We start from the raw sequence: 26,900 nt of genomic DNA, 5'->3' as shown, positions 1-26,900 counted from the left end.
CCCTCCTCCTCCTCCTTCCTCCATTCCCGCTCCACCACTGATGTCGCAAGCTCTACTACCCAGCACCAATGCTCCATCATGGTCAGTGTTGCCCAGCATCATCGACACCGTCGACCGTTGCTGCGGTCGATGTTGCTGAGCATCGCCGCCCGTTGCTGCGGTTGGTGTTGCTGAGCATGTCGGTGCAGTGCCACAGGTGCTATGGAGCAAGAGAGGTGCAACCAGTGAGTCTCATCGTTGGCAGGGATACTTCTACGCAACGCGCGTGGCGTCATGTCCTCGCAGATCTCAGCTGGTGGCGGAGTTGCATTGCAACACATGGTGCTGCGAGCCATAGATCTCGCCTGCGGTGGAAGTTTGCAATGCAAAGGGCATGGTGCAGCGTGCCGGACGGCGAACCTGCAGTGCAACACGCCCATGCGGCTACTTGTTGCATTGACCGATCCATCAGTTTGCGAGGGACAAATCTAACGGCCCAAGACCCAACTGATTTCTCCACTAAATAAGTCAGTTGATTCCTAGCAAAGTGGTCAAGCACAGCAGATGGAATGATATCGATAATTATGTTTTGTAGAATCACTAAACCAAGCATGTGACATACGTACACGACAATTTATGACTGATAAACAAGTAGTCAGTTGAGTTTTAGGGCCAATTTTTTACTAGATTCTAGAATAAGTTGCCCCCTACCCAACGTATTCTAGTAACTAGTAGGCTTCTAAAAAACTAATTTGGTTCAGCTTTTAGAATAAGCTAGGTAGGGGACAGCTTATTCCAAAAGCCAACAAGGACCACCAAACACTACTAGGGAAAAGCCTAGCAGTAGCGCGGGTATTTTGTGTATCAGTAGCGCGGGTACCCGCGCTACCGATAAGGCGCTACAGCTAACGTGTAGCAATAGCGCATGTTGACACGCGCTACTGCTATACCTAATTAGCAGCAGCGCTTCCCGTACCAGCGCTACTGCTAAGTGCTTTAGCATGAGCATTTTCCTGTCCAGCGCTAAAGAGCGCTACTACTATATTTTTTATATCTTTTTTTGCTACGTATTTGCGATGTTTTTGTATAGGTTTTATACAGTATTCTAATCATATCATACACATGCAATATGCTCATCATATCATACACATAATAGTCTCATCATATCATCCAACACAAATCATGTCGTCACATCATAATCACGATATAGCTATACAAGTTACATGACATGTCTCATCATACATAATGTAGTACTTCTTGAGGCGTCGGTTTGTATCCCTCTCTTGCACTAGCGTGAACCTAAACTAATTACTGGCTGTCGCTCGGAAACCGGAAACCGGTACACCTGGCCTGACACTCTGGCCACTCGTCGTATACTCCTGGCGTAGCACTTCTTCGTCATCGATGATCTATGCACATGCATCGCCACATGAGTCGATGATATGCAACATATATAGTTGAGCAACAGAAAGAGACAGACTTGGCAAAAATAGAAGCAACATATCATAAGCATAAATAGCAAAGTTCATCGTACCCAAAATGCCCTAACTAGAGTGATCTTCGCTAGTTGAGGAGGACGGTTTAATTACATCACAAATAAAGTTTCGTTGTGCATAACTCAAAGTTTCGTCATTCAGAAAGTATGGACAAAACGGACACATTGTCATATATCGACAATCACTCCAACATGTCGTGCCATCCATCCAAGTCAGGGAGATAGTCCCCAAGCTTAGTCAAAGGCTTCAGGTCGAGACGCTGAGCGGCTACGTGTGTTCGGACGTCTTCCCGCGACATTTGCCCTTCCTCGTAGAACATCCCGGTTTTGTCGAGGACCTCCTTCATGATGATTTGGGCAAGTTCACGCTGGATGCGATAGAACTCAGCTCGAAGTCGATGATCCGGGATATCTCCTACGTTCTTTGCCCATTGCAGAATATGGGCATCGCCGGATGTAGGTGACATGCGAAGGTTCTGTTGATCCCGACTGTACTCCAGCATGTGGTGTAGGACATAGAATCCATCACTAAGAGTATCACTTGGTTGCTGGATGCAGCAGAAGTCAGTCTTATGGCTGAAGGCGGGCCTGCTGTTCCTTTTCTTCTTGGTCTTGATCTCTCCACCCCGTATGTCGTAGAAAAAGATAGCACTGTGAGAACAGACTGGATGTGGGTGTAATCCTTTTTGTTCATGTTCTTCGACAAGTCCAAGTAAAGAGTGTGGGAGAATTGGGGGTAAAGGATGATGAGGACGGCGCGCCCGTGGCTGCGCAAAATAAGTACACCTCAAATTAATTAGCCTCCACCGTGCAAATGAATGATTGAAATAGAATGAAGGATATCCACGTGGATGACTTACAGGGGATGATAAGGCACGAGAATCGTCTCCTTGTCCTTATTGGCGACCATGAAATCGACGATGTAGTCCCTCGCGTATTCACGGTGCTCTGCACAGACTGCCAAGAAGCCCTCGTGCATGAAGTACGGGTCAACGACACATATATAAGGTATCTGCTCAATCCCGATGATCTAGTTCATGTGCAAGGTAAAAAGGCAGACAAACGTAAAATCCAGCTTCTTCAAGTGAAACATGTCGAAGATGTAATCGAATCGAAGGAAGAACTTCTCCGCGGGGAATGTGTCGACGTACAACCTTTGTCGCGGCACGTTAACCACGTAGAGTGGGTATCCTGGATTTTCCAAGGCGATTAGGCTTTTCTCGCTCCGCAGCACATCGTCATGAAGTCTTCTTAGATCGCCGTGTATGGCCTCTACCGATGCCTTAGGTAGGATTGGTTCACCGGGGATATGGTATTTCGCCGCACCGAGGACAGGTATACGGTCTTGAACCCGAGGCTGCGGAGGCGGCTAGATCATAGCAGCAGCTTTATTGTTGCCTTTCCTCGCTCTCTTCCTATGCTTCTTTGGTACTGGAAGGTCGTCTATAATACGTTCAGCCTCGGGAGGCGGCAATTCAGGCACCGACTCAACCCTGAGTACTCATACTGCTGAGCCATCAATCTTCCGTCGTCATAGGCGCCGGTATTGAGATACTGTTGAGTGTCATCCTCATCCTCATCTACGGCGACGTCATCAGCGACTAATGGGGCCTCTTCCTCACCCCGTGCGCTATCAACCTGCACGACAGGCGACGCTAATTAGATAGGTGGGGTGTTGATGTTCATACCTTGCTGAGGCTGCGTGGTCGTGGGTGTGCTCCCGGCCGCCTCCAGACGAAGCAGGCTCTTTGGCCACAACAGGACCCACCCCTTGCAATCACCAAGCCGCCATGGGGTCTTGTCATCATCCCCCCTAGTACCGGAGGATCCAAATTCTCGTGGCCCGGTTTGACACTGGCCACATAAACCTTGAAAACGTCAGGGGGATCGGCCGGCTGTGGAACAATTGTTCCTTCGGCTTCATTATCGTCGCCTTCCCCACGTCCACCTTCTGGTCGCTGATGGTGTACAATATGGTGCACGGGGTTACGTCGGCGTGCAAAAACATGTCTGCAACGTGAGACATCCGAAAGGCAACGGAAACGGGAGATTATACATTTATTGAAGAGGGCCGGTGTGACAGGTACCGTGAGGGCGTCGAGCTCAGCCAAAGACGAAGCACCGCCGAGCACGTCCGAGACGGAGGACGGGCTGCTATGAGCAGGTGCGGGAGCCGGTGCAGGAGCTGGTACGGGAGCCGGTGCAGGAGCAGGTGTTGGTGCAACGCTAGTCGAGCTGCTCCCAAAGAAGTCGGCAAGGGGAAAGTCCGCTGCATCTTTACTTAGATTTTGCCTGCTCCAACTAACGATAGCCGGAACCAAGACACCACACGTTGCTGCCACCTCCCGTTTTGCGGCAGCTACCGCTGCTTTGATTGTCTCACCTGATTTCTTCTCAACCGCAATCTCACCTTCTTGTCGATGTTTCTTCAGTTAACCTCCGTCTTTCCTTTCTCTCCTCCGTGGTCTCACGGTAGTACTTCTTCCACATGGCGCCGTCTCCGACGCTGTGCACGCATCCATACGACGGCCGAGTGTCCACCGGGAGTCGTTTCAATATGTTCAAGGCCTGGTTGAATGGGGTGTCCCACTTGGGCCTCGCCAACGCCTCAGACAGCGAGTCGCTTTCGGCCGCAATCCTGTGATGTTCTCTCTGCAAAAGGAACAAGGATCGTTTACAAATATGACTAAACGTGCAGTCGAATTGATCAGAAACTAAAATTACCAGCAGTCTCATGAACTCCGTCGTGACCGGGTCCGTCTCAAAAACCTTCTTGCTGGGTCCCAATGGTACCGGGCCCTGAGCACGTCACGCTCCTGCGGGACGGTGAACTCCGCCAAGGGGTCTGGGATGCCCAGACTTTCGCGTTCCGCGTCCTCCTTGGCCCATATGGACCTCTTCCCCACGTAACCATGGCTTCCGAGGTGGTGGCGCCCCATGTTCCTCTCTTGAAGCCCCTTCATGTACTCCAACTTTTCTTTGGTAGCTTCGGCAACGCAAGCCGCCTTGAATATTTCAAACAGCTCTTCTGTAATTGTCGGATTATCCTTTACAATCTCGAAGTAGGGCTCTGATGTCTACTACGCAACCTTCTCCTTGTAGACGTTGTTGGGCCTCCAAGTGCAGAGGTTTGTAGGACAGTAGCAAATTTCCCTCAAGTGGATGACCTAAGGTTTATCAATCCGTGGGAGGCGTAGGATGAAGATGGTCTCTCTCAAACAACCCTGCAACCAAATAACAAAGAGTCTCTTGTATCCCCAACACACCCAATACAATGGTAAATTGTATAGGTGCACTAGTTCGGCGAAGAGATGGTGATACAAGTGCAATATGGATGGTAGATATAGGTTTTTGTAATCTGAAAATATAAAAACAGCAAGGTAACTAATGATAAAAGTGAGCACAAACGGTATTGCAATGCTAGGAGACAAGGCCTAGGGTTCATACTTTCACTAGTGCAAGTTCTCTCAACAATAATAACATAATTGGATCATATAACTATCCCTCAACATGCAACAAAGAGTCACTCCAAAGTCACTAATAGTGGAGAACAAACGAAGAGATTATGGTAGGGTACGAAACCACCTCAAAGTTATTCTTTCCAATCAATTCGTTGGGCTATTCCTATAAGTGTCACAAACAGCCCTAGAGTTCGTACTAGAATAACACCTTAAGACACAAATCAACCAAAACCCTAATGTCACCTAGATACTCCAATGTCACCTCAAGTATCCGTGGGTATGATTATACGATATGCATCACACATCTCAGATTCATCTATTCAACCAACACATAGAACCTCAAAGAGTGCCCCAAAGTTTCTACCGGAGAGTCAAGACGAAAACGTGTGCCAACCCCTATGCATAGGTTCATGGGCAGAACCCGCAAGTTGATCACCAAAACATACATCAAGTAAATCGATAGAATAACCCATTGTCACCACGGTTATCCCACGCAAGACATACATCAAGTGTTCTCAAATCATTAAGGACTCAATCCGATAAGATAACTTCAAAGGGAAAACTCAATCCATTACAAGAGAGTAGAGGGGGAGAAGAAACATAAGATCCAACTATAATAGCAAAGCTCGCGATACATCAAGATCGTGCCAAATCAAGAACACGAGAGAGAGAGAGAGAGAGAGAGATCAAACACATAGCTACTGGTACATACCCTCAGCCCCGAGGGTGAACTACTCCCTCCTCGTCATGGAGAGCGTCGGGATGATGAAGATGGCCACCAATGAGGGTTCCCCCCTCCGGCAGGGTGCCGGAACAGGGTCCCGATTGGGTTTTGGTGGCTACAGAGGCTTGCGGCGGCGGAACTCCCGATCTATTCTGCTCCCCGATCGTTTTAGGGTATATGGATATATATAGGTGGAAGAAATACGTCAGGGGAGCCACGAGGGGCCCACAAGGGTGGAGGGCGCGCCCAGGGGGGTGGGCGCGCCCCCTGCCTCGTGGCTCCCTCGTTGCTTTCTTGACGTGCACTCCAAGTCCCCCGGGTTGCTTTCTTTCCAAAATAACTTCTCCAGAAGGTTTCATTCCGTTTGATATTCCTTTTCTTCGAAACACTGAAACAAGGGAAAAAATAGGAACTGGCACTGGGCTCTAGGTCAATAGGTTAGTCCCAAAAATAATATAAAAGTGCATAGTAAAGCCCATAAAACATCCAAGATGGATAATATAATAGCATGAATACATCATAAATTATAGATACGTTGGAGACGTATCAGCATCCCCAAGCTTAATTCCTGCTCGTCCTCGAGTAGGTAAATGATAAAAGAAAGAATTTATGAAGTGTGAATGCTAGCAGGTGCATAAGTTTGATCAATGATAATTTCAATCACCTTTTCTAGCATCATTATATGTCATAACAGTAGCTCAACTCGTAGAACTTTGCATGATCAAGTAACAAACTATTCACATTTTAAAGTATAGAACATAAACTTTCTTGAAAACTAACAAACCGTGTTATTAGTCATCAAACAATTACAATTCATCTTATTTTCAGGAAGAGTCTATGTCAGAGCTTTGATTCAGCAAACTTCACATACTCAACTATCATTTAGTCTTCCATGATTGCTACCACTCAAAGCATATTTTTAGAACAAATAGTATTCATCGAACACAGAGAAAGATAGGGGCTTAATGTTTCGCCTCCCAACCTTTTACCTCAGGGGTAATGTCAACAGTAATAATTCATGCTCAAATATATTTGAATGGCCATATATGCCTAGATCTTTCCATCACATGATGCTTGCCAACTAAAGAGTAGGTTGGAATGAGAAGGAATACTACTGACTCTTGCATAAATGTAAAAGATAGGCCCTTCGCAGAGGGAAGCAGGGATTTGCAGAGGTGCCAGAGCTCGAAGCAAAAACAGAGATGAAAATAATTTTGAGAGGTATGCTTTCATTGTCAACATAACGACCAAGAGTTCCCAATATCTTCCATACTACATACATTATAGGCGGTTCCCAAACAGAAAGGTAAAGATTTTTACTCCCCCTCCACCAACAATCATCAATCCATGGCTTGCCCGAAACAACGGGTGCCTCCAACTAACATCAATCCTGGGGGAGTTTTGTTTGCAATTATTTTTGATTTGATTTCGATCTTTTGATCATGGGACTGGGCATCCCAGTTACCAGCCATTTTCTCGTGAATGATGAGCGGAGTCCACTCATCGTGAGAATAACCCACCTAGCATGGAAGATACTGCTAGCCCCTAGTCGCTACATGAGCGATTCGGGCATACAAAACAGATTATTATTTGAAGGTTTAGAGTTTGGCACATGCAAATTTACTTGGAACGGCAGGTAAATACCGCATATAGGTAGATATGGTGGACACTCATGGAAGAAACTTGGTTCAAGGAGTTTGGATGCACAAGCAGTATTCCCGCTTAGTACAGATATTTTGGCTAGCAAAGGATTCTAAATAGCAAGCACCACATGTTAGAGGATCCATAACAATATAACTTCTATACAAATATACCCAAGCATAACTCATTATGTTGTCTTCCTTGTCCAACTTCAACTAATTTGCTCAGGTTTGAAAATAATTAATGGGGCTCACAATCATAGAAGATGTCCAAGATAGTATATTTATATGTGAAATCTCTCTTCCCTCAATATTCTTTCATGAATTGTTCAAGTGACCAATACAATGTTTGCTAACCTTCAATAAATTTACCACCTCTACTTCTTATATGTGAAGGCATTACTCCCCATGGGAAAGGCATATGAAACATATATAATTTCAGATTTATGACATTCAAATCATTCAACCATTTACTCATAAGATATAAGTGAAGCACACGAGTAAATGACAAACTACTCCAAAAAGGTATAAGCGAAGATCAATGAGTAGTTAAATAATTATGTAGCTATGTGAAGACTCTCTCTCATTTAAGAATTTAAGATCTTGGTATTTTATTCAAACAGCAAACAAGGCTAAAGAAAATAAAACGACCCTCCAAGCAAAACACATATCATGTGGTGAATAAAAATATAGCTCCAAGTAAAGTTACCGGTGAACGAAGACGAAAGAGGGGATGCCTTCCGGGGTATCCCCAAGCTTAGGCTCTTGGTCATCCTTGAATATTACCTTGGGGTGCCTTGGGCATCCCCAAGCTTAGGCTCTTTCCACTCCTTATTCCGTAGTCCATCGAATCTTTACCCAAAACTTGAAAACTTCACAACACAAAACTTAACAAAAAATCTCGTGAGCTCCGTTAGCGAAAGAAAAGAAAACACCACTTCAAGGTACTGTAATTAACTCATTCTTTATTTATATTGGTGTTAAACCTACTGTATTCCAACTTCTCTATGGTTTATAAACTATTTTACTAGCCATAGATTCATCAAAATAAGCAAACAACACACGAAAAACAGAATCTGTCAAAAACAGAACAGTCTGTAGTAATCTGTAACTAACGCAAACTTCTGGAACTCAGAAAAATCTACCAAAATATGACGACCTAGATAATTTGTTTATTGATCTGCTGCAATTGGAATCAGTATTTTATCACGTTCTGGTGATTTTTAACAATTGTTTTCGTGAACAGAAAGTTTCTGGAATTTTCAGCAAGATCAAATAACTATCATCCAAGAAGATCCTATAGGTCTTACTTGGCACAAACACTAATTAAAACATAAAACCGCATCTAACCAGAGGCTAGATGATTTATTTATTACTAAACAGAACCAAAAAGCAAGAAACTAAAATAAAATTGGGTAGCCGCCCAACAGGCGCTAATGTTTAACGCCCCTAGCTAGGCATGATGATTTCAATGATGCTCACATAAAAGATAAGAGTTGAAACATAACGGGAGCATCATGAAGCATATGACTAACACATTTAAGTCTAACCCACTTCCTATGCATAGGGATTTTGTGAGCAAACAACTTATGGGAACAATAACAACTAGCATAGGAAGGCAAAACAAGCATAACTTTAAAACTTTAAGCACGTAGAGAGGAAACTTGATATTATTGCAATTCCTACAAGCATATGTTCCTCCCTCATAATAATTTTCAGTAGCATCATGAATGAATTCAACAATATAACCAGCACCTAAAGCATTCTTTTCATGATGTACAAGCATAGAAATTTTACTACTCTCCACATAAGCAAATTTATTCTCATTAATTATAGTGGGAGCAAACTCAACAAAATAACTATCATGTGATTGGAAATTAAGATCAAGATGACAAGTTTCATGGTTATTATTATTCTTTATAGCATACGTGTCATCACAACAATCATCATAGATAGCAACTTTATTCTCATAATCAATTGGAACCTCTTCAGAAATAGTGGATTCATCACTAAATAAAGTCATGACCTCTCCAAATCCACTTTCATCAATATAATCATCATAAATAGGAGGCATGCTTTCATCATAATAAATTTGCTCATCAAAGCTTGGGGGACAAAAAATATCATCTTCATCAAACATAGCTTCCCCAAGCTTGTGGCTTTGCATATCATTAGCATCATGGGTATTCAAAGAATTCATACTAACAACATTGCAATCATGCTCATCATTCAAATATTTAGTGCCGAACATTTTAATGCATTCTTCCTCTAGCAATTGAGCACAATTATCGGAATCCTTATTTTCACGGAAGACATTAAAAAGATGAAGCATATGAGGCACCCTCAATTCCATTTTTTTGTAGTTTTCTTTTATAGACTAAACTAGTGATAAAACAAGAAACAAAAAGATTCGATTACAAGATCTAAAGATATACCTTCAAGCACTCACCTCCCCGGCAACAGCGCCAGAAAAGAGCTTAGTTGACGGGGTGTGAGTGCCGCTTACCTAGCCTCCCTGGCAACGGCGCCAGAAAAGAGCTTGATGTCTACTACGCAACCTTCTCCTTGTAGACGTTGTTGGGCCTCCAAGTGCAGAGGTTTGTAGGACAGTAGCAAATTTCCCTCAAGTGGATAACCTAAGGTTTATCAATCCGTGGGAGGCGTAGGATGAAGATGGTCTCTCTCAAACAACCCTGCAACCAAATAACAAAGAGTCTCTTGTGTCCCCAACACACCCAATACAATGGTAAATTGTATAGGTGCACTAGTTCGGCGAAGAGATGGTGATACAAGTGCAATATGGATGGTAGATATAGGTTTTTGTAATCTGAAAATATAAAAACAGCAAGGTAACTAATGATAAAAGTGAGCACAAACGGTATTGCAATGCTAGGAAACAAGGCCTAGGGTTCATACTTTCACTAGTGCAAGTTCTCTCAACAATAATAACATAATTGGATCATATAACTATCCCTCAACATGCAACAAAGAGTCACTCCAAAGTCACTAATAACGGAGAACAAACGAAGAGATTATGGTAGGGTATGAAATCACCTCAAAGTTATTCTTTCCAATCAATCCGTTGGGCTCTTCCTATAAGTGTCACAAACAGCCCTAGAGTTCGTACTAGAATAACACCTTAAGACACAAATCAACCAAAACCCTAATGTCACCTAGATACTCCAATGTCACCTCAAGTATCCGTGGGTATGATTATACGATATGCATCACACATCTCAGATTCATCTATTCAACCAACACATAGAACCTCAAAGAGTGCCCCAAAGTTTCTACCGGAGAGTCAAGACGAAAACGTGTGCCAACCCCTATGCATAGGTTCATGGGCAGAACCCGCAAGTTGATCACCAAAACATACATCAAGTAAATCAATAGAATAACCCATTGTCACCACGGTTATCCCATGCAAGACATACATCAAGTGTTCTCAAATCATTAAGGACTCAATCCGATAAGATAACTTCAAAGGGAAAACTCAATCCATTACAAGAGAGTAGAGGGGGAGAAGAAACATAAGATCCAACTATAATAGCAAAGCTCGCGATACATCAAGATCGTGCCAAATCAAGAACACGAGAGAGAGAGAGAGAGAGAGAGAGAGATCAAACACATAGCTATTGTTACATACCCTCAGCCCCGAGGGTGAACTACTCCCTCCTCGTCATGGAGAGCGCCGGGATGATGAAGATGGCCACCGGTGAGGGTTCCCCCTCCGGTAGGGTGCCGAAATAGGGTCCCGATTGGGTTTTGGTGGCTACAGAGGCTTGCGGCGGCGGAACTCCCGATCTATTCTGCTCCCCGATCGTTTTAGGGTATACGGATATATATATATATAGGCTGAAGAAATACGTCAGGGGAGCCACGAGGGCCCCACGAGGGTGGAGGGCGCGCCTAGGGGGGTGGGCGCGCCCCCTGCCTCGTGGCTCCCTCGTTGCTTTCCTGACGTGCACTCCAAGTCCCCCGGGTTGCTATCTTTCCAAAAATAACTTCTCCAGAAGGTTTCATTCCGTTTTGACTCCGTTTGATATTCCTTTTCTTCGAAACACTGAAACAAGGGAAAAAACAGGAACTGGCACTGGGCTCTAGGTCAATAGGTTAGTCCCAAAAATAGTATAAAAGTGCATAGTAAAGCCCATAAAACATCCAAGATGGATAATATAATAGCATGAATACTTCATAAATTATAGATACGTTGGAGACGTATCAGGCTCCTTTTTGCCGATGATCCTTGCTTTCACCCTTACTTTCCAAGCGGACAACGCGTCGCTAAACTTGCCAATGGCGCGTCTGTTTTTCTTCTTCATTGCCGGGTCTTTATCTGGATTTTTATATTTCTTTTCATCCCGTCCCGGGAACAAGAACACCTGGTGCAGCTTCGTTAGGAGGGACTGCTTCATATATGGTATCTTCCGTAGTTTCACATCGTTGATGGTGGCACAAGCCCGTGGTATGCAGCCTATTTGATTGCCATAGCACGCGCGCGCTTCCGCGGGCTCTTTTGGCTCAAAATTGTCATCGTCCACCTCCGTGACCACCACTCTAGCAGTGATGAGCTGGTTTGGGCGCCGTTGCCTCTTTGATTTCGGTTCTATACCGGCTCCGCCAGTCTTGGTGCCGGTCTCGGCGCCGGTCTCAGTCTCAGAGCCGGTCTCAATGTCGGTCTCAATCTCCAATGTGACAAGTGGGCCCAGCAACAACAACCGTTGATCGTCGGCAAGGTTCAAAAATTCGTCTGCCGCCAGGTAGACGTCGTCGCAATCACCAGAACCCTGTCCTTCATCGTTGCTAGCCATGTTTTCTACGATTAAATCTAGTCAATTAATTCTAGACCTAATAAAATGAATAATGACATAAAAAAGGCCTATGTTTTGCAGGACCGTTGATTCCTTCCCGGTGCGGCAAATCCCGGACACTCGATATGTCCTAGTTTGTAGCACAAGTCATGCCGAAATTCACGGAAAATTTCGGCATGACCTTTGCTAAAAAGTGGACAAATCGAGCACCTGAAATTTGCCGGAACGGAAATGAATCAACATTCCGGCAAAACATAGGCCATTTGGCTTCATTCCCTGGAAACAACAAAAGGTCACTTGGGCACAATCGAACCACTTCAATGAAAAGATATAACATGACCACTTCAATGAAAAGATACAATCAACAATAATGGAATATGCAAATGAACATCAATGACATATATCATATAACATCAATTCTGTTTTTTGTTTATAGCTAAATGCCATAGCTACCTTTTTTTATTTTTAGCTAAATGCTTTTGTTTTTTGTTTAAAGCTAAAAGTCTAGGAAGGGATCATCTTTAAAATAAAACTTGACTAAATTCTTTTCCTTGAAAAATAGTGGTCTTTTCAAAAATCAAAAACCTAGTTTACCTAGATAATTAACCTAATTATACTAGTTAACCTAGCTAGTTCTCTGTCAAAGCCCTAACTAAATTTTTGCACTAACCTAGATAATTAACCTAATTAAACTAGTTAACCTAACTAGTTCTCTGTCAAAGCCCTAACTAAATTTTTGCACTAACCTAGATAATTAAACTAGTTAACCTAACTAGCTAGTTCTCTGTCCAATGTTTGTGCTATACATGAGAGAGAGAGAGAGTAGGGGTGGGGGCTTACAGAGGATGGCTCCGGTGGTGGCGAGGGAGGCAGTGGTGGCGAGGGAGGGAGGCAGTTGTGGCGAGGGAGGCAGGGGCGTCGAGGGTGGCTTCGGTGGCGGCGAGGGCGGCTCCGGTGGCGTTGATGAGGCCGTGTGGCTCCGGTGGCGTTGGGGGCGGCTCCGATGGCGTTGGGGGCGGCTCCGACGGCGAAGTGGGGAAACAGCGGCGAAGTGGGGCGAGGGATTTGGGGGAGAAGTGGTGGCCGGGGAGGGGGAACCAGGCGGGGGTTAAGTCAAACGTAGCGGTAGCGCTGGAAGTAAAAACACGCTACTGCTATAGCTATTTATTTTCATTTTTTTCTTATTTCATTTTCCCTTTCTATAGCGGGGGTCAAGAAAACGCGTTGCTGCTATATTATCTATAGCGCTTGTTACGAAAAGACGCTACTGCTATGCCTTTCTTCTTTATTTTTATTTTTATTTTTATTTTATTTTTTCCTTTCTCCTTTTTCTATTTCTTTCATTTTCATTTACTTTTCTATTTGTTTTTCATTTTATTTTATTTTCATTAGCAATAGTGTTTTTCACGGAAAACGCGCTGCTACAATAATCTTTGCGATAGCGCGGTTTGCACAAGATCGCTACTACTATTTGTAGCCTATCGGCTTAGTCGTGGGAATTTTAGTAGTAGCGTTTTTCCAAGATCGCTACTACTATTCGTAGCCCATCGGCTTAGTCGTAGGAATTTTAGTAGTAGTGCTTTTCCGTTGAGAAGCCCTACTGCTACACCCGTATCTGTAGCGCGTCTCAAGTGCACGCGGTACTGCTATGTAGCACTAGCGTCCCATTTTAATAGGTGCTACTGCTAAAGTTCTGTGGATAAGGTTTTCCTTAATAGTGAAAAGAATTGACCGTAAATCCCTAATGTGAGATAAAATTGAAAGACCGAGGTTAATTCTACTGAAATCACAGTGTGCCGACATATTTGTTAGGAATTAATTAGTAGATTAATTAGCACATGCTAATTAATGAATAGTCATTAGCAAAGGGGTGTGTCCAACCCCGAACAGTCATGTCTCTTCTCTCTTTCTATTGCCAACAGGCACCTGTTCTGGAGGGATGCCTCTGAACAGACACCTCAATCTCCTTAGTGATCTATTTATTTATGTCCATTTCTGATGTTCTAATATGAACATGATTATTGTTATCATCATATATTGTATATCACAATATATTGTATCAGCACTTTCGTACAAATACGTTTGTATGTATTCTATATATCTGACAGTAATTTTCTTGAGAATCTTCATGTCTATATATAGATTTCTACGGGGGTCAATCTGATGAAAGATGACTTGTGCCTTGTGGACATATGCACCACGAACTCTATACTTAGGGAAGTAAATGTTTCCACTCTCGTTGAGAGAAATGAGATATTTTAAAAATCGCTAGACGCGATGAGGTATTTGTTGGCTCAACTCGAGTCATATTTACTATCCCTGTGGGTACTCGAGTAACGTCGGGATGCTTCATTGCTTCCCAAGTTTAACCCGTACCCTACTAAGCCATAGAGATATTCGTCAAAATGGTTTCCATAGCGAAATTTATGCTGACAAGAAAGAGAAATACATTCTCTTTATCATATACAACGGATATGGCAAGCACATTCTCTATGTATCATCCGGATTGTACTACACATACTACAAAACCCGTAGCACATGTTGCGCCCAAGATAGTTTTCCAAAATGTCTTGTACATGAAAACTTGGCAGACTCGCTTTGGTCATCGAGACATTGGGTTGAAACCGAAACTATCAGCAATTCCAATAGTTTATGATTATTATGATGCTAAATTCTAACCCATTTGGATTTTATGTGCACTACAACTGACACAGGGAAGCTAATTTTAAGGCTCACAGACCTTAAAGTCTACACTGAACCACTCAGACTCCTTGAATGCATCAAGTCGAGGTAAGTGGCTCTTCCCAGACATTGAGTAGACTATTCAGGTATTCCATAGTTCTAAAAGACATATTTAATGATGGTCTTAAGTGTGTGTTTTATTCACACAAAACCATTGGCTCATTATCCTGACATCGATTTCAAGCAAATCGAATGGATACCATTGCAGAATTCTCCTTGAGGGTCTTCTCTATGGCCTTTGGATTGAAGTTTAGCAATTTGTCCTAATGCCTAGACTCAAAATGGTTTGGTAGAATCATAGCCAAAGAGTTAACCTCATTGCATTATCTTTACTTTGGAATTGCAACTTGCCAACTTTACGTTGGAGTCATGCAGTTTTACACGCTCATGACAGAACTGCATAATATTACTCCCCTCTATCTTTGATATGTGGATATCTATCAAGTATTTCCTATCTGCGGTAATTCGGTTGCATACCGATATCACCACCCGGCATACATCATTGGCCCCTCAACATATAGTTGGGATCTATGTGAGATAATTGTATTTCCGTCAATACCTCAAGCCCCTCGCATGGAGAGTTATTCAAGGCCAGTATGTTGATTCAGTGAGGAACATTCTAGGCATTAGGGGGAGATTTCAAGTACCATACAAATGTCAGGAAATTAGTGGAATGGTCAACACATTTCTGCCTCAAGTCCACGTACTCAAAGATGAACCATACGTTCAGAAGATTTGTAACACATTGCAAATAACCTGCCTGATTCATTTACTGAAAATAAAGGTGTCACATAATCCTACAATCCTGCAAAAATATTCCCGAAAGAGTGGAGGTACCAACAAAACCACTCAACTCCCCGTTCACAGGGGAGAAGTATGGCAATAGTACATCAGGATTCGGCTTCTCACAAGCAAGGATATCGAGGCCTCTGAATCAGTAAATGCAAGTCAACTTCACGTTGGCAGACACCTAATGGGTAGTATACACCCAGTGGACGGGCAACCTCCACCAACCCAGGTCATAGTGCACACAATGACCGGCACATCGGGATACCCGACTCAACCGCATTAGAAATCGCGAACAGTCACCATGGGTAACGATATTTCCATCAACTCTATATTGATATATAGATTCTGGAGAAACATATAACCGGAAGTCTACAATTGTCGACATACATTTCTCAACTAGATTGAAAAAACCTTTCACATGATTCAGGTCCAAAGACCATGGCCATGGCAAAGTGTGAACAACACTCGGACTGAACTCAAGCAAAGGGTATAATCTAGGTAGAAATAATATTGCTCAACAATGGGAAGGTATTCATAAGCAATACCTACACCAGTTTTTCTTCTAGAAACAGAATTGAGAACAATGAGGTGGTGAAACATAGAGCAAGTATTGTAGCACAAGGGTTCACGCGGATACCCAACTATTCTCCAGAGGTGGAATCTCTTTCCGATAACTAATATCATTGGCAGTACAAAATCATCTATCTCTGCAGTTGATAGATGTAGTGATCACATACCCATGTGGCTCACTAGATTCAGACATATATGATTGATTTTCGATGTAATCTCACTCCTGAATCGAAATGCAAAACGCAACATACACTGTGTAAAAACCAATAAGTCACCATATGACTTATTGTTGTCGGTACATTTTGGTACAACCGACATAGTGAGTTCCTTATACACAAGGATTACTCCTATAATGATGATTACCCATGCATGTGTGTCATACACAGGGATTACTCCTGCAATGACGAAGCACATGATCATATTAATGGCGGGTTTTGAGATGAAGGATTGGGTAAAACCTCGAGCACCTTCACTCATACATTATGGTACACTATGATGTCTATATCCAAAATATATTGGAGAAATTCATTGTGGACAAATCTTATACATCCATAACTCACATGGCTTCATTCTCTAGACGTAGAGAAAGATCCATTAAAATCATGAGTTGATGGGAATGAGATATTGGGACACAAAGTTCCATATCCTTGTGCCATTGGACCCACCAAACACAATTGGTTGGGAGTCAAGAATATCTTTCGATATCTCCAAGGCATCAAACATTTTGTCCGAGCCTTTCAGTTTCAGAGAAATCTGGACACCAATATCATTGGATCCATTGGTCAGATCCCTACTATGCTAGATCATAGACAAGCTTTGTGTTCCAGCTAGGTGTGGTAGCCATCCCATGAAGGACTTCGAAACAGACCTCGTGGCTACATCCACCAACCATTATCTCAAAGATAATGTTGCTTGTGTTGTCTAGATGCAAACGGGTTACATAGTAAGCAATATCACTATAGTGCTCATCTTGCAAATCAAATCACGTGACAACCTCATTAATTTGTCTATGAAGTCTCTACCAACTTGAACATTTCAGAAACATGTTCATGGAATTGGTATTCAACGACTTCAGGATTTGCAAGTATCAGGGGGAGTATCTTCCTGAATTACTCCTATTCAAAGCATCATATTATACTCTTTTTCCCTTTATGAGTTTACTTTTATAGGTTCTCATCAAGGTTTTTAATAAGGTAATATCAACATGAGATCATATGTCATACTTTCTGTTTTCCCCACCGGGGTTTTTAGGAAAGTATACACGACATATTTATTGTCCTCTAAACTCTATGGATTTTCTCATATCGAGTTAAAAGAGACAATTATTATGATATGTCATATCATTTTCTCCTTATATTTTTTTCCCACTGGGTTTTAAAGGAGTTTTCGATGATATATCAGATCGCACTCTTTTTCCTTATGAGCTTTCCCTCAAAGTTTCTCATAAAAGGTTTTAACGATGCGACATATGCAATACTTTCTATTTTTCCCCACTTGGGTTTTTAAAGGAAAGTATACAAAGCATATGTATTGTTCTCCAAACTCACCAATGAGTTTTCTCCTTTCTCAAAGGCTTTCTCATATGAGTTATCACGGAGACAATAATTATTATATGTTGCACTTTTTCTCCTTATTATTTTTCCCATTGGGTCTAAAGGAGTTTTAGCAACATATCTGCTCTATTCTCCTCATATTTTTCCCACATGGTTTTTGGGGGAGACTCTCAAGATTATACGGAAGATTTCTCAAGATGGAAGATCTATGTACAAGAAGTTTTCAATGATGAAACGTTCAAGGAGCGGTGTTGTACAAGGGGGTGTTAGGAATTAATTAGTAGATTAATTAGCACATGCTAATTAATGAATAGTCATTAGCAAAGGGGTGTGTCCAACCTCAAACAGTCATATCTCTTCTCTCTTTCTATTGCCAACAAGCACGTGTTCTGGAGGGATGTCTCTGAACAGACACCTCTTCTTTCCACCTCTTCCAGATGTATATATAGTTAAGAATCAATGGAAACCAGGACTGATTGTCCTTTCGCTTTCAATCTTGTTTTACTCTAACAATATTTAAGTGTGGGAACAATTTCTGACTGATAAACAAGTAGTACTACTATGTATATGTATCACTTTGCATTTGTTTATTTCTGATGACAGCTGGTGGATCGTGGCATATTTACTCAGCTACATAGGGCAATTTGAACCAATTCCGAGGAACAAGGAAACCAAACGCCTGCTCGGTAAACAGGGCAAACCAGCTACCCAAAATTCCAGATCAACTTTATACAGAATCATACAGGGAAAAAAATCACTAGCAGTTCCCAATAAACAGCACAACATAACGTATGACAGTGGCCATGGCAACAAACAGGTGACAAGCCATGAATCCATATAACATTGGCCTTCCCAAAGTAAAATGAAGCACATTGGACCCCAAAAATCACAACACCGATCCCGCTCCGCTGCTACACACAACCCACCATCAACCGAGCAAAAAGGACGCTAATATACACCTACTGGTTGAAGGCCCGCTGGCATGTAGCAGCTGTGAATAGTCGTCGAATCAACACATGCACAAGGTGGAAGGAAGAAGATGGATGCAGTAAGCAAACAGCAATACAATAACAAATAATGGCGGGTGGGGCTTTCACTTGATCACTTCATTGTTTCCCCTGATGGCATGACCAGCCGCTCCAGCTTGGACGTTCCTCCTTGAGCACCTCAAGCAGTCAAAGCAGGTGATGATGAGCGGTGGGCGGACTTCTCCTCGAGTACCTCACACAGGTGAAGATGGTCCTCATAGTAATGTCTAGAAGAGCTCTTCAGAGTTAAATTTGTTCCAGGCCTCCTGTTTAATGCATGTAGAGAGAAGGGTTAATAAAAATGTTGGGGAACGTCAAAGGTTATTTCTGCTCTGGTGTATCACAAAGATTAATAAAAATGTATACTTATTCAATCTTTGTGATTGATTCAATCTTGGCATGTAGAGAGGAGGGTTAATAGAAATTTCTCACATAGTATAAATCGCAAAGATAGAATAAATATTCTACACAATATTTAGATACTATATATAGGATTCAGCAACATGCAGGGTTTTCGTCTAGTATATGCAGCTTTAATGTACACATCCTGAGCTAAAGAAAGCATCATACTGGTGTGAAACAGATAAGTTAACAAACCTTAAGAAGATCAAAAACCTTCTCGGCGATATATTTCTGCTGTAGATTTGCACCCTTTTGTTGCACCTTATCAGGATGGATGCACAAAGTTGCCTTTCTGTACACCTTTTTAACCGCAGCAGCAGTGATCAGATCTGTTAGGGATACAGGCTGCCATCCACATTCTGGCCAAAGTACCTGTTTAGAAATAATACATGGATCACCACCGGGAAAAACACAACTTTTCTGGCTTATCCTATAATGCAATTCCATGTGCATAATTAGTAGTGTATGCTTTGACTGTTGATAGCAAAGAGTTATTGTTTGAAAGAAGCTCGAACACAGCTATAACAACAGCAGAGAACATAACCACAAACATGTTTCAGGTGGAAGAGAGAGAGAGAGAGAGAGATTGCATCCACATCATCTATATGGCTGTATTTCAAGTACAGCTCACAGCAAAGGATTTTAATTGTTTTATATGTGGCATGAAAGGTATTATACTTTGTTGCTGTTTTAACACATTCTTGGGAAAAATTATAGTTTAATCAGCAAATATGAAATGCAGATCACATTGTTGCTACAAAGATGGTATTGCAGCACATTTACCAAAATGATTTTAAGATATGTACTGCAATTGGTATTAGGCTTTCCGGCTAACTGATCGGTGCATGCAACTCTATGGTATCAGAGCCTACGTTCTCTTTGTTCTCTTCCCAGCCACCACAACCCCAGCTGCCTATTATATACCTCTTCCAGGTTCCAGCTGCGAGCGCTCTCCACCCACCCCTCCTTACCCACTCCTTCCCGTGGACCACCCTCCTCTTGGCTAACGGATATGTGCCTCCACTGCTGCCCTCTGTCATTATCTACGTGCAGAATGCTTCTGCCATATCAAACAGTTGCGCCAGCCGGTGAATTGAACCGATGCCTCTGCATCATTGGGCGCTTGTGTCTTCCTCGGGGTACATCCTCTCCGCCCATGCACCGGCACACAATGACCGAACCATTCTAGCCCCCCGAGATGGGGGGCACGGTCATGCCCTCATCTGGCTGCACACCTCTGGGATCAGACCTCTGCCATCTCATCTCAGGCCACCGCCTCACTGGTCATCTTCTTAGACGCATTCGTGAAATAAGCCCAGTTGACCACAGTTCCTCTATTAATCATGCTCCGCTGTCCACCTTTTGGCACACAAGTTTTATCCCTTTCAGATTCATGATATCTCACCACGAGTGTTGGCTGCACAGGAGATGGAAAGTGGAACAGAGACTCGTTCACTGGTGATTCTGATTCCAGACTACTGAGCAAATCTATGCTCTGCTTATTGGAAAACCATCTCACAGAGATGCTATGCTCCTAACAGAGGACAATGACAAGTTTGCTCTTTGTATGCTTATCGCATGTTTATCATTAAGCTTCTTAGAATACCTTTGCCCTTGTACAATCTTCCACGCTAATTCTCAGTATGCAAATTTGCCTGTGGAAGCGTGCAAGATTGTCATGGGAATATACTCTAAGAAGCTTAATGATAAATAAGTGGCCGATATACCTAGAGCACTATTGATGTCCGCAGCAGAGTAGTCCCTAATATGAGATGGTTCCCAGCAACAAGTATGCAGAGGATAGGTTTGCTCAGGAGTTCGGAATCAGGGTCAGCAGTGCACTACTCTCTGTTCCAGCCCATGTGCAGCCTCCACCCATGATGAGATATCATGAATCCAGAAAGGAGAAAACTTGTGCACCAAGGTGTTGGAAAGTGGAACAAAGATTGGCATGAAAATTATTAATGGAGGAAAAATAGTCAACTGGGCTTGTCTGAGTTTTTCACAGAGTGAGGAAAGAAGACAACCAACCAAGCGATGGTTTTTGGCGGAGACCATTGGTGGCCAAATGAGGAGATGAGTGGAGTTGCATGCACCAGCCAGTTCATGCAAAAGCCTAAGTCAATGAGGACACACTGGGAATACAGTACATTTAAGCATCAGCAAATAATCAAAACTATACAATCCCATGACTGGTCACTTGGTCAGTTCAGCAAAAAAATAGTTTAGTGAAACATGCAGTTAAGACTTGGATTGCAGGAATCTGAATGCTCAAACAAATACCCTCGGAACAAAATTTAGACAAGAGAAACTATGTGTTGACCATAACGTATTGCAAACTTACAGGATAACCACATTAAGAAATTGAACGACAAAATAATATATTCGAGTAGACAATGCAAAAGCACATATGTAGCTTCTGTTTAAAAGAAGAATAGAATGAACAGAGAATTGACAGAAATAACTAAGAATTGCCTCAAATTTTAGCAGTTCAAGGACTCACATATTGCATAGTTGATAGCAGTGCCCGCAAATTGCCTTCTTTTCCAGCAGCCCATCGCTTAATCTCAAAGTCTAAACTTTCCGAAATTCTCTGGAATTAACAGACATCACAATTAGAAGTAAGGAGATAGCCATTAGCAGCCAATAACAAGCATCTAATGGGACAATAACACACTTCACTGACAGGCAACTGCCATAGTGTATAAAAATATATGGAGACTGTATTACGTGCTGTTTACTAGAGGCCAAAAGAAGAAAAATTGGCTCATGTGTCATGACAGAGTACTTACATCTCTTTCTGCCTGCTCTCTTTGAACATTCATGTCCCGTTCATTCTTCTCAGCCAGAGCTTTTGCCTGCATACGTAGTAAAGTTAAAAATCAGCTACGATTCAAACATTTATGCATGCATCGCAATTCCACTATCATAGAGAAAATGTACAATCAACTATGAACAGCAACAAATTTTGGCAGAGAGCAATCCTTATTGGAATTATATCAACATACCGCTCGTTCACGGGTCCGTTGATGCCGCTCCAACCTAGCACGTCTTCTCTCTTCACTCTCTCCTTCAACTGCTTGAAACTCATCAGATGGCACGGGAGCTAAAAGAACATAAACCAATCAAATGAAGATTTATAACTGGCAAACTTCAAAATAGTACTCCTGTTACGGATAATTAGTACCTCCTCCAAATATCGCGGATAGGTCATCCGTAAAATTTGTTGTAGATGATGCCTTCCGCATAGATGATGCTGAAGCAGAGGTTGCTGACGCTCTACTTTGACTTTGAGCATTAAACGTAGGATCCTGAAATTTCCACAATTAGAAAAACACTAGCAAAATATTACCATAAAAACAACTATTGCATGAAGATTGTTGTAATCACCACTGTTGGAGCCCTTTGCTTAGGTGCACTGTTTGCTCGGGCACCCATACCAAAAAAGGACTCAAGGTCATCTGGTTTACTCTGTTTTTCTCTTGCCGCTGCTGCCGCTGCAGAAGCAGCGTGCCTCTCTCGAGCCTCAGCAGCTTGCCTTTCCCGAACCTCAGCTGCAGCCTTTTCCACTGCTGCTCGGTCAGCTCTTCTCTTTGCATCTTGTTGAACTCTCTCAACAGCAGCTCTTTCTGCTGTAGCCCTCTCCCTGGTTTGAGCAGCAGCCTTCTCCTTAGCTTCAGCAGCAGCCCTATCAGCTCGGTCTCTAGCATCCACTGCAGCTCTCTCACGAGCTTCCTGCTGAGCTCTTTGCACAGCAGCCCTCTCATTACGTAGGCGTGCTTCCCTCTCTGCTTTTGCACGTGCTTCGATAGCTGCTCTTTCCCGTGCCTCCTTTGTAGCCCTCTCCACAGCTTGCCTACCCCTCCCTCTTTCTCTCTGTTGCTCAAGCTCCCTCGCTTCTTCAAGTCTTCTTTGTTCTCTCTCCTTTTCCTCCCTTTGTCTCATCTCTTTCTCCCTGTCTAGTTTCTCCTGCCTCTCTCTCTCTTCCCGATCCTGTGCATACGACCTTGCTTCATCATCCTGTTCCTGTTGTTCCCTATTTCTAAGCTTTGCATCACGTTCTCTCTCTCGTACTTCCTTAGCATGCTTGAACTTAGCCTCAGCTTTGTCCATGGCTTCCTTCATAGCAGCTGCAGATGCCGCCGCCGATGAATTCCGCTCAGATTCATCCTCATAAAAAGGATTTGCATTGTCATAAGCTGATTTCTGAGGTTTGCCCATGGCAAATTCTTCTAATTCATCCATCGAAGAACTTTTGTTATGGTTGTAGTTTTGGGTGGAGTGCCGCAGATAATCATCATCCCTTCGTTTTGCTCTTGATCCATGCGGTTTTTGCTTAATTGCAAGAGATGGTGGTGGTCTTGAAGGTGGTGGGGCACTCGTTGGCTGTGTGAAGAGGGGAATCTCAGAAACTGTAAGCCATATCTCATCCTCAGACTCATCTGATCTTGGTGACCGGTCATCCATACCATTCCCACTGTATTTCTCGGAACCTGGAGCACCACTATCAACATGAACATCAGAATATTTGGCAGACTGTGACTGTGGAAAAATATTTTCGAAGTCCTCCACAGAAGGTTGTTGGGCTGACTTTCTTTTCGGAAAATTTTGCACAGGGCTCGAGTCTCGGACCTTGGTTGATCCGTTGCTACCTTTAGAGTCATCACTCAAATTTGTGGTAAACAAAGGTTCTGATTTGGGGACCTGATTGAATGCGCTAGAATCCTCAAATAGACCACTGTCAGCAGCAGTTTTTACTTGAGATTTTGAATGCCTACCCAATTCATCCAAGGGATCCGAGAATATCCCAGAGGATTGACGGGCTGAAGTAGAAGTTGTTTCAAAAGAAACAAAAGGGTCGCTTGCCATGCTAGCTGGCTGAGATGTAGGCACCTTCTTTTCTTTAGCACCAGCAGTTTGCCTGAGATCGTAAAAATGAGAACGTTACAAACTGGATCCATTTGTAAGGAAGTAAACATCTATCGAAGTAAAAAAGGTGGAAAATAACGAAAATCTTTGATCAATGTAGTTTTTGCCTAATCACAAGAGATCCATGTAACATAACAGGCAACAAGTTCATAACCTCGTCAACTTTGTTGCATAACCCATTTGAAATTGCATTAATAAATTGAATCAAATCAAATTTCCTATTTTTTCTCTGAAAGCTCAAAAATCAAAGTGAACTCGCACAAAGTACGGATAGGCCTCACAAATCCATGTACCAATGTAACAGAATTCACATTAGTTGGTATTTAATCTGAATGGCAAAACGAGGGGAAAAAGTGGTTGGCTTTTTGCCTACTTGTGGATAACTTGCATCTGTTACGAACAACATGATGCAAAGTGCAAACTGATCAGGGAGCTTTGCAATATAATTAAAAATTACTAAATCGTTCAGCTTTACATACATCAGATCATTTATAATAATCTGTTTCATTAGGCAAACCAAACTCCAAATAATTTTACCAACTTCTATTATAATTTGCTCAATCGAAGTTGGCACACCCCTCAAATCATAAGCCGCTGCACTGTGCTCCAATATTTTCCGATATAATCTGCCCCTTACAAATTTAAAGTTCATCAATGTCAACTGATTCTACTAAATTAAAAAGAAACTATCATGCATTAGAAAGCACGAAAAATACAATGTACCAAAACATAATCTCAATTTGATCAAACTTGTGTTGCATAGGCGCCTAAGACATGCAGCTAGAACATGTACAGACTGGTCTAAGATCTATCCAAATTACCTACAGCTAACCTAACATAATGCATGTAGGGATGATGCAGGCCCAAGTGAATCAGCGCAGCAGAGCTCTAAAACAGACCATAAATGCATTCCTGACTGAACCTGTGTAATACCAATGCAAACCTATTACATATTGGCAAGTTACAGATTCTACTCAACGCAACATTCGGTAGATATGCGCATATGACTGCATAATTTGCCCAGCTCGATAACTTCTACATGATCCTCCCGTTTCCCATTAGGCGAGTACCAACAAAAGCTTTGGGTTGATCTGTCTCAAGACTACTATAACAACATACATTCCTATGTTCCACACAGAGATAATGTACCGTCCTTTATATCGAAAAAATTGCAGATAAAAGCACCTACCTTTGCTTCACCGGGCTGCTCCTGCCAATCCCCGCAAACAAATCATCAAACCCCGCTGAGGCGGCTGCTGGCCCGGGCTTCCACTTATCTTCCGGCACCTCCCTAGCCTCTGACTTGGTTCCGAAACCAGCGAGCAGGTCGTCGTCTGCAGGGGCCGGCGCATGGTTGCCCGCAAAGACGTCGTCGTAGCGCACCGAGGAGCTCTTCACACCGGGGACCCCGTCAAAGATATCGTCGTCGTAGACTGGCTTATCGAACACGGGCATGGACGAGTGCTTCGGCTTGGGCGGCGCGGCGGACGCAGAGGGCTCCGCGAAGGAGTCGAAGATGGAGTCGATGGAGGTCGGCTGCGTGGGCTTGGGCGGCGGCGCAGAGGACGGGGCCCCGAAGAGGTCGTCGTAGGAGGGGGCGGATGGCGCGGCGGATCTGGTGCTGTCCCAGGCGGATCCAGAGGACGGCGCGGCGCGGGCGGCCGACATGGGCGCAGCCTTCCCCTTAGGGCGGAGGCCGAAGTCGCGGGCCAGGATGCCCTGGAAGTCGTCCATGGCGGCCGCGATGGCAGGAGGATCGCTGGATCTGGGGCGCGAGCACCCGGCGCAGGAGCTTCGTGCCCGCTGGGGATTGGCTCCTTGGACCACTAGACGACGAGGGTGTGAACAGAGCGAAGAGGCGCGGTGGTTCTGGGGAGGGGGCAAGAGGTCCCAGGCCCCAGATATCTATCGATCGGATGAATGGGGAGGCGTAGCCGGCGCCTGGGTCGCCGGAGACGCCGCCGTCGAGGTCGCCGGCGACGGGAGAGGGGAACAGGAGAGGGGGAGAGGGGGGGGAGGACTTGTCCCACGCGTCTGTCTTGGTGGGATGTCTGGCGAGAGGGCCCGGAGGGAGCGGGACTACGTGAGCGTATATCATTGGGGCCCGTGCGGCCACCGCCATGCGGGCCAGGGATAAAAGGCAACGCACGCGCTAGGCTTACACGCTGAGAGTCAAGATGATCCACTGACAGGTGGATCGGAGCTTCGTTCTCGTCCCGCATGTCAGTGACGCGTGCCGAGGTGGATGGTGTCACGCAGAGGACGCGAGCGCGTCGGTGGTCTCGTCGTCGGATTCTCGGAGCGCGCGAGCCGGAGGGAAGGAAGGAAGCGGGGGATTCGGTGAGTCGACCGAAAGACGCACAACTTGAACTTTTTTTTCTTGGCCGGGATGCACACACGCACAACTTGTTGAACTGCTAATCGAAATAGTAGTACGCTTTTTTTTCGGCAATCGAAATACGCATTCGACTGAATTAATAACGCGTTTGGTTGCTTGCATCTTTTTTTTTCTTTGCATATTTTTTGATTGTGCCTGGTTGAGCATATACAAGATAAAAATTACTCTTTAGCCTAGATGTGACGAAATAAAAGGCAGACTATGACCCCACAAGGTCACGAAGTAAGCCCGCTCCCCCGCTAGGGTTCCCACCCCCGCCGTCGCCGGCCTTCTCGCCTGCTTCTGCCGCCGCAGGCCGCCGGGCGAGCGCCTCCAAGCTCGCCCCGCTCCCCCCTCCCCCCTCTCCTCCCCCACCCCCTGTGGCGTGCCCGCGCGCGTC

The 26,900-nt window shown here is 43.8% G+C and overlaps 1 protein-coding gene across 1 annotated transcript; it reads right to left on the bottom strand.

The window, feature by feature from the left end:
- Positions 1-18,504: 18,504 nt before the first annotated feature.
- LOC123119795 (auxilin-related protein 2) lies at positions 18,505-26,174 on the bottom strand. Its single transcript, XM_044539722.1, has 8 exons — positions 25,313-26,174; positions 22,585-24,115; positions 22,382-22,505; positions 22,203-22,300; positions 21,987-22,052; positions 21,698-21,787; positions 19,390-19,566; positions 18,505-19,058 (listed from the first exon to the last, which is right to left on the bottom strand). Exons 1-8 carry the CDS (start codon positions 25,855-25,857, stop codon positions 19,020-19,022), a joined length of 2,670 nt encoding a protein of 889 aa, XP_044395657.1. The 5' UTR covers positions 25,858-26,174; the 3' UTR covers positions 18,505-19,019.
- Between the last annotated feature and the right edge of the window lie 726 nt (positions 26,175-26,900).

The sequence above is a fragment of the Triticum aestivum genome, chromosome 5D (assembly GCF_018294505.1).
Source record: "Triticum aestivum cultivar Chinese Spring chromosome 5D, IWGSC CS RefSeq v2.1, whole genome shotgun sequence".
Classification (NCBI taxonomy): Eukaryota; Viridiplantae; Streptophyta; class Magnoliopsida; order Poales; family Poaceae; genus Triticum; species Triticum aestivum.
This window is presented reverse-complemented; position numbering and strand designations above follow the sequence as displayed.

What these genes read in the sequence shown, in the direction of transcription:
- LOC123119795 (XM_044539722.1), bottom strand. Translation starts at nt 25,857, where the DNA reads ATGGACGACTTCCAGGGCATCCTGGCCCGCGACTTCGGCCTCCGCCCT. An exon ending in TGCTATCAACTATGCAATAT is followed by an intron (nt 19,567 to 21,697) that starts GTGAGTCCTTGA and finishes ATTTCTAAACAG; the next exon opens with GTACTTTGGCCAGAATGTGG. An exon ending in AGGTTTTTGATCTTCTTAAG is followed by an intron (nt 19,059 to 19,389) that starts GTTTGTTAACTT and finishes TGCATTAAACAG; the next exon opens with GAGGCCTGGAACAAATTTAA.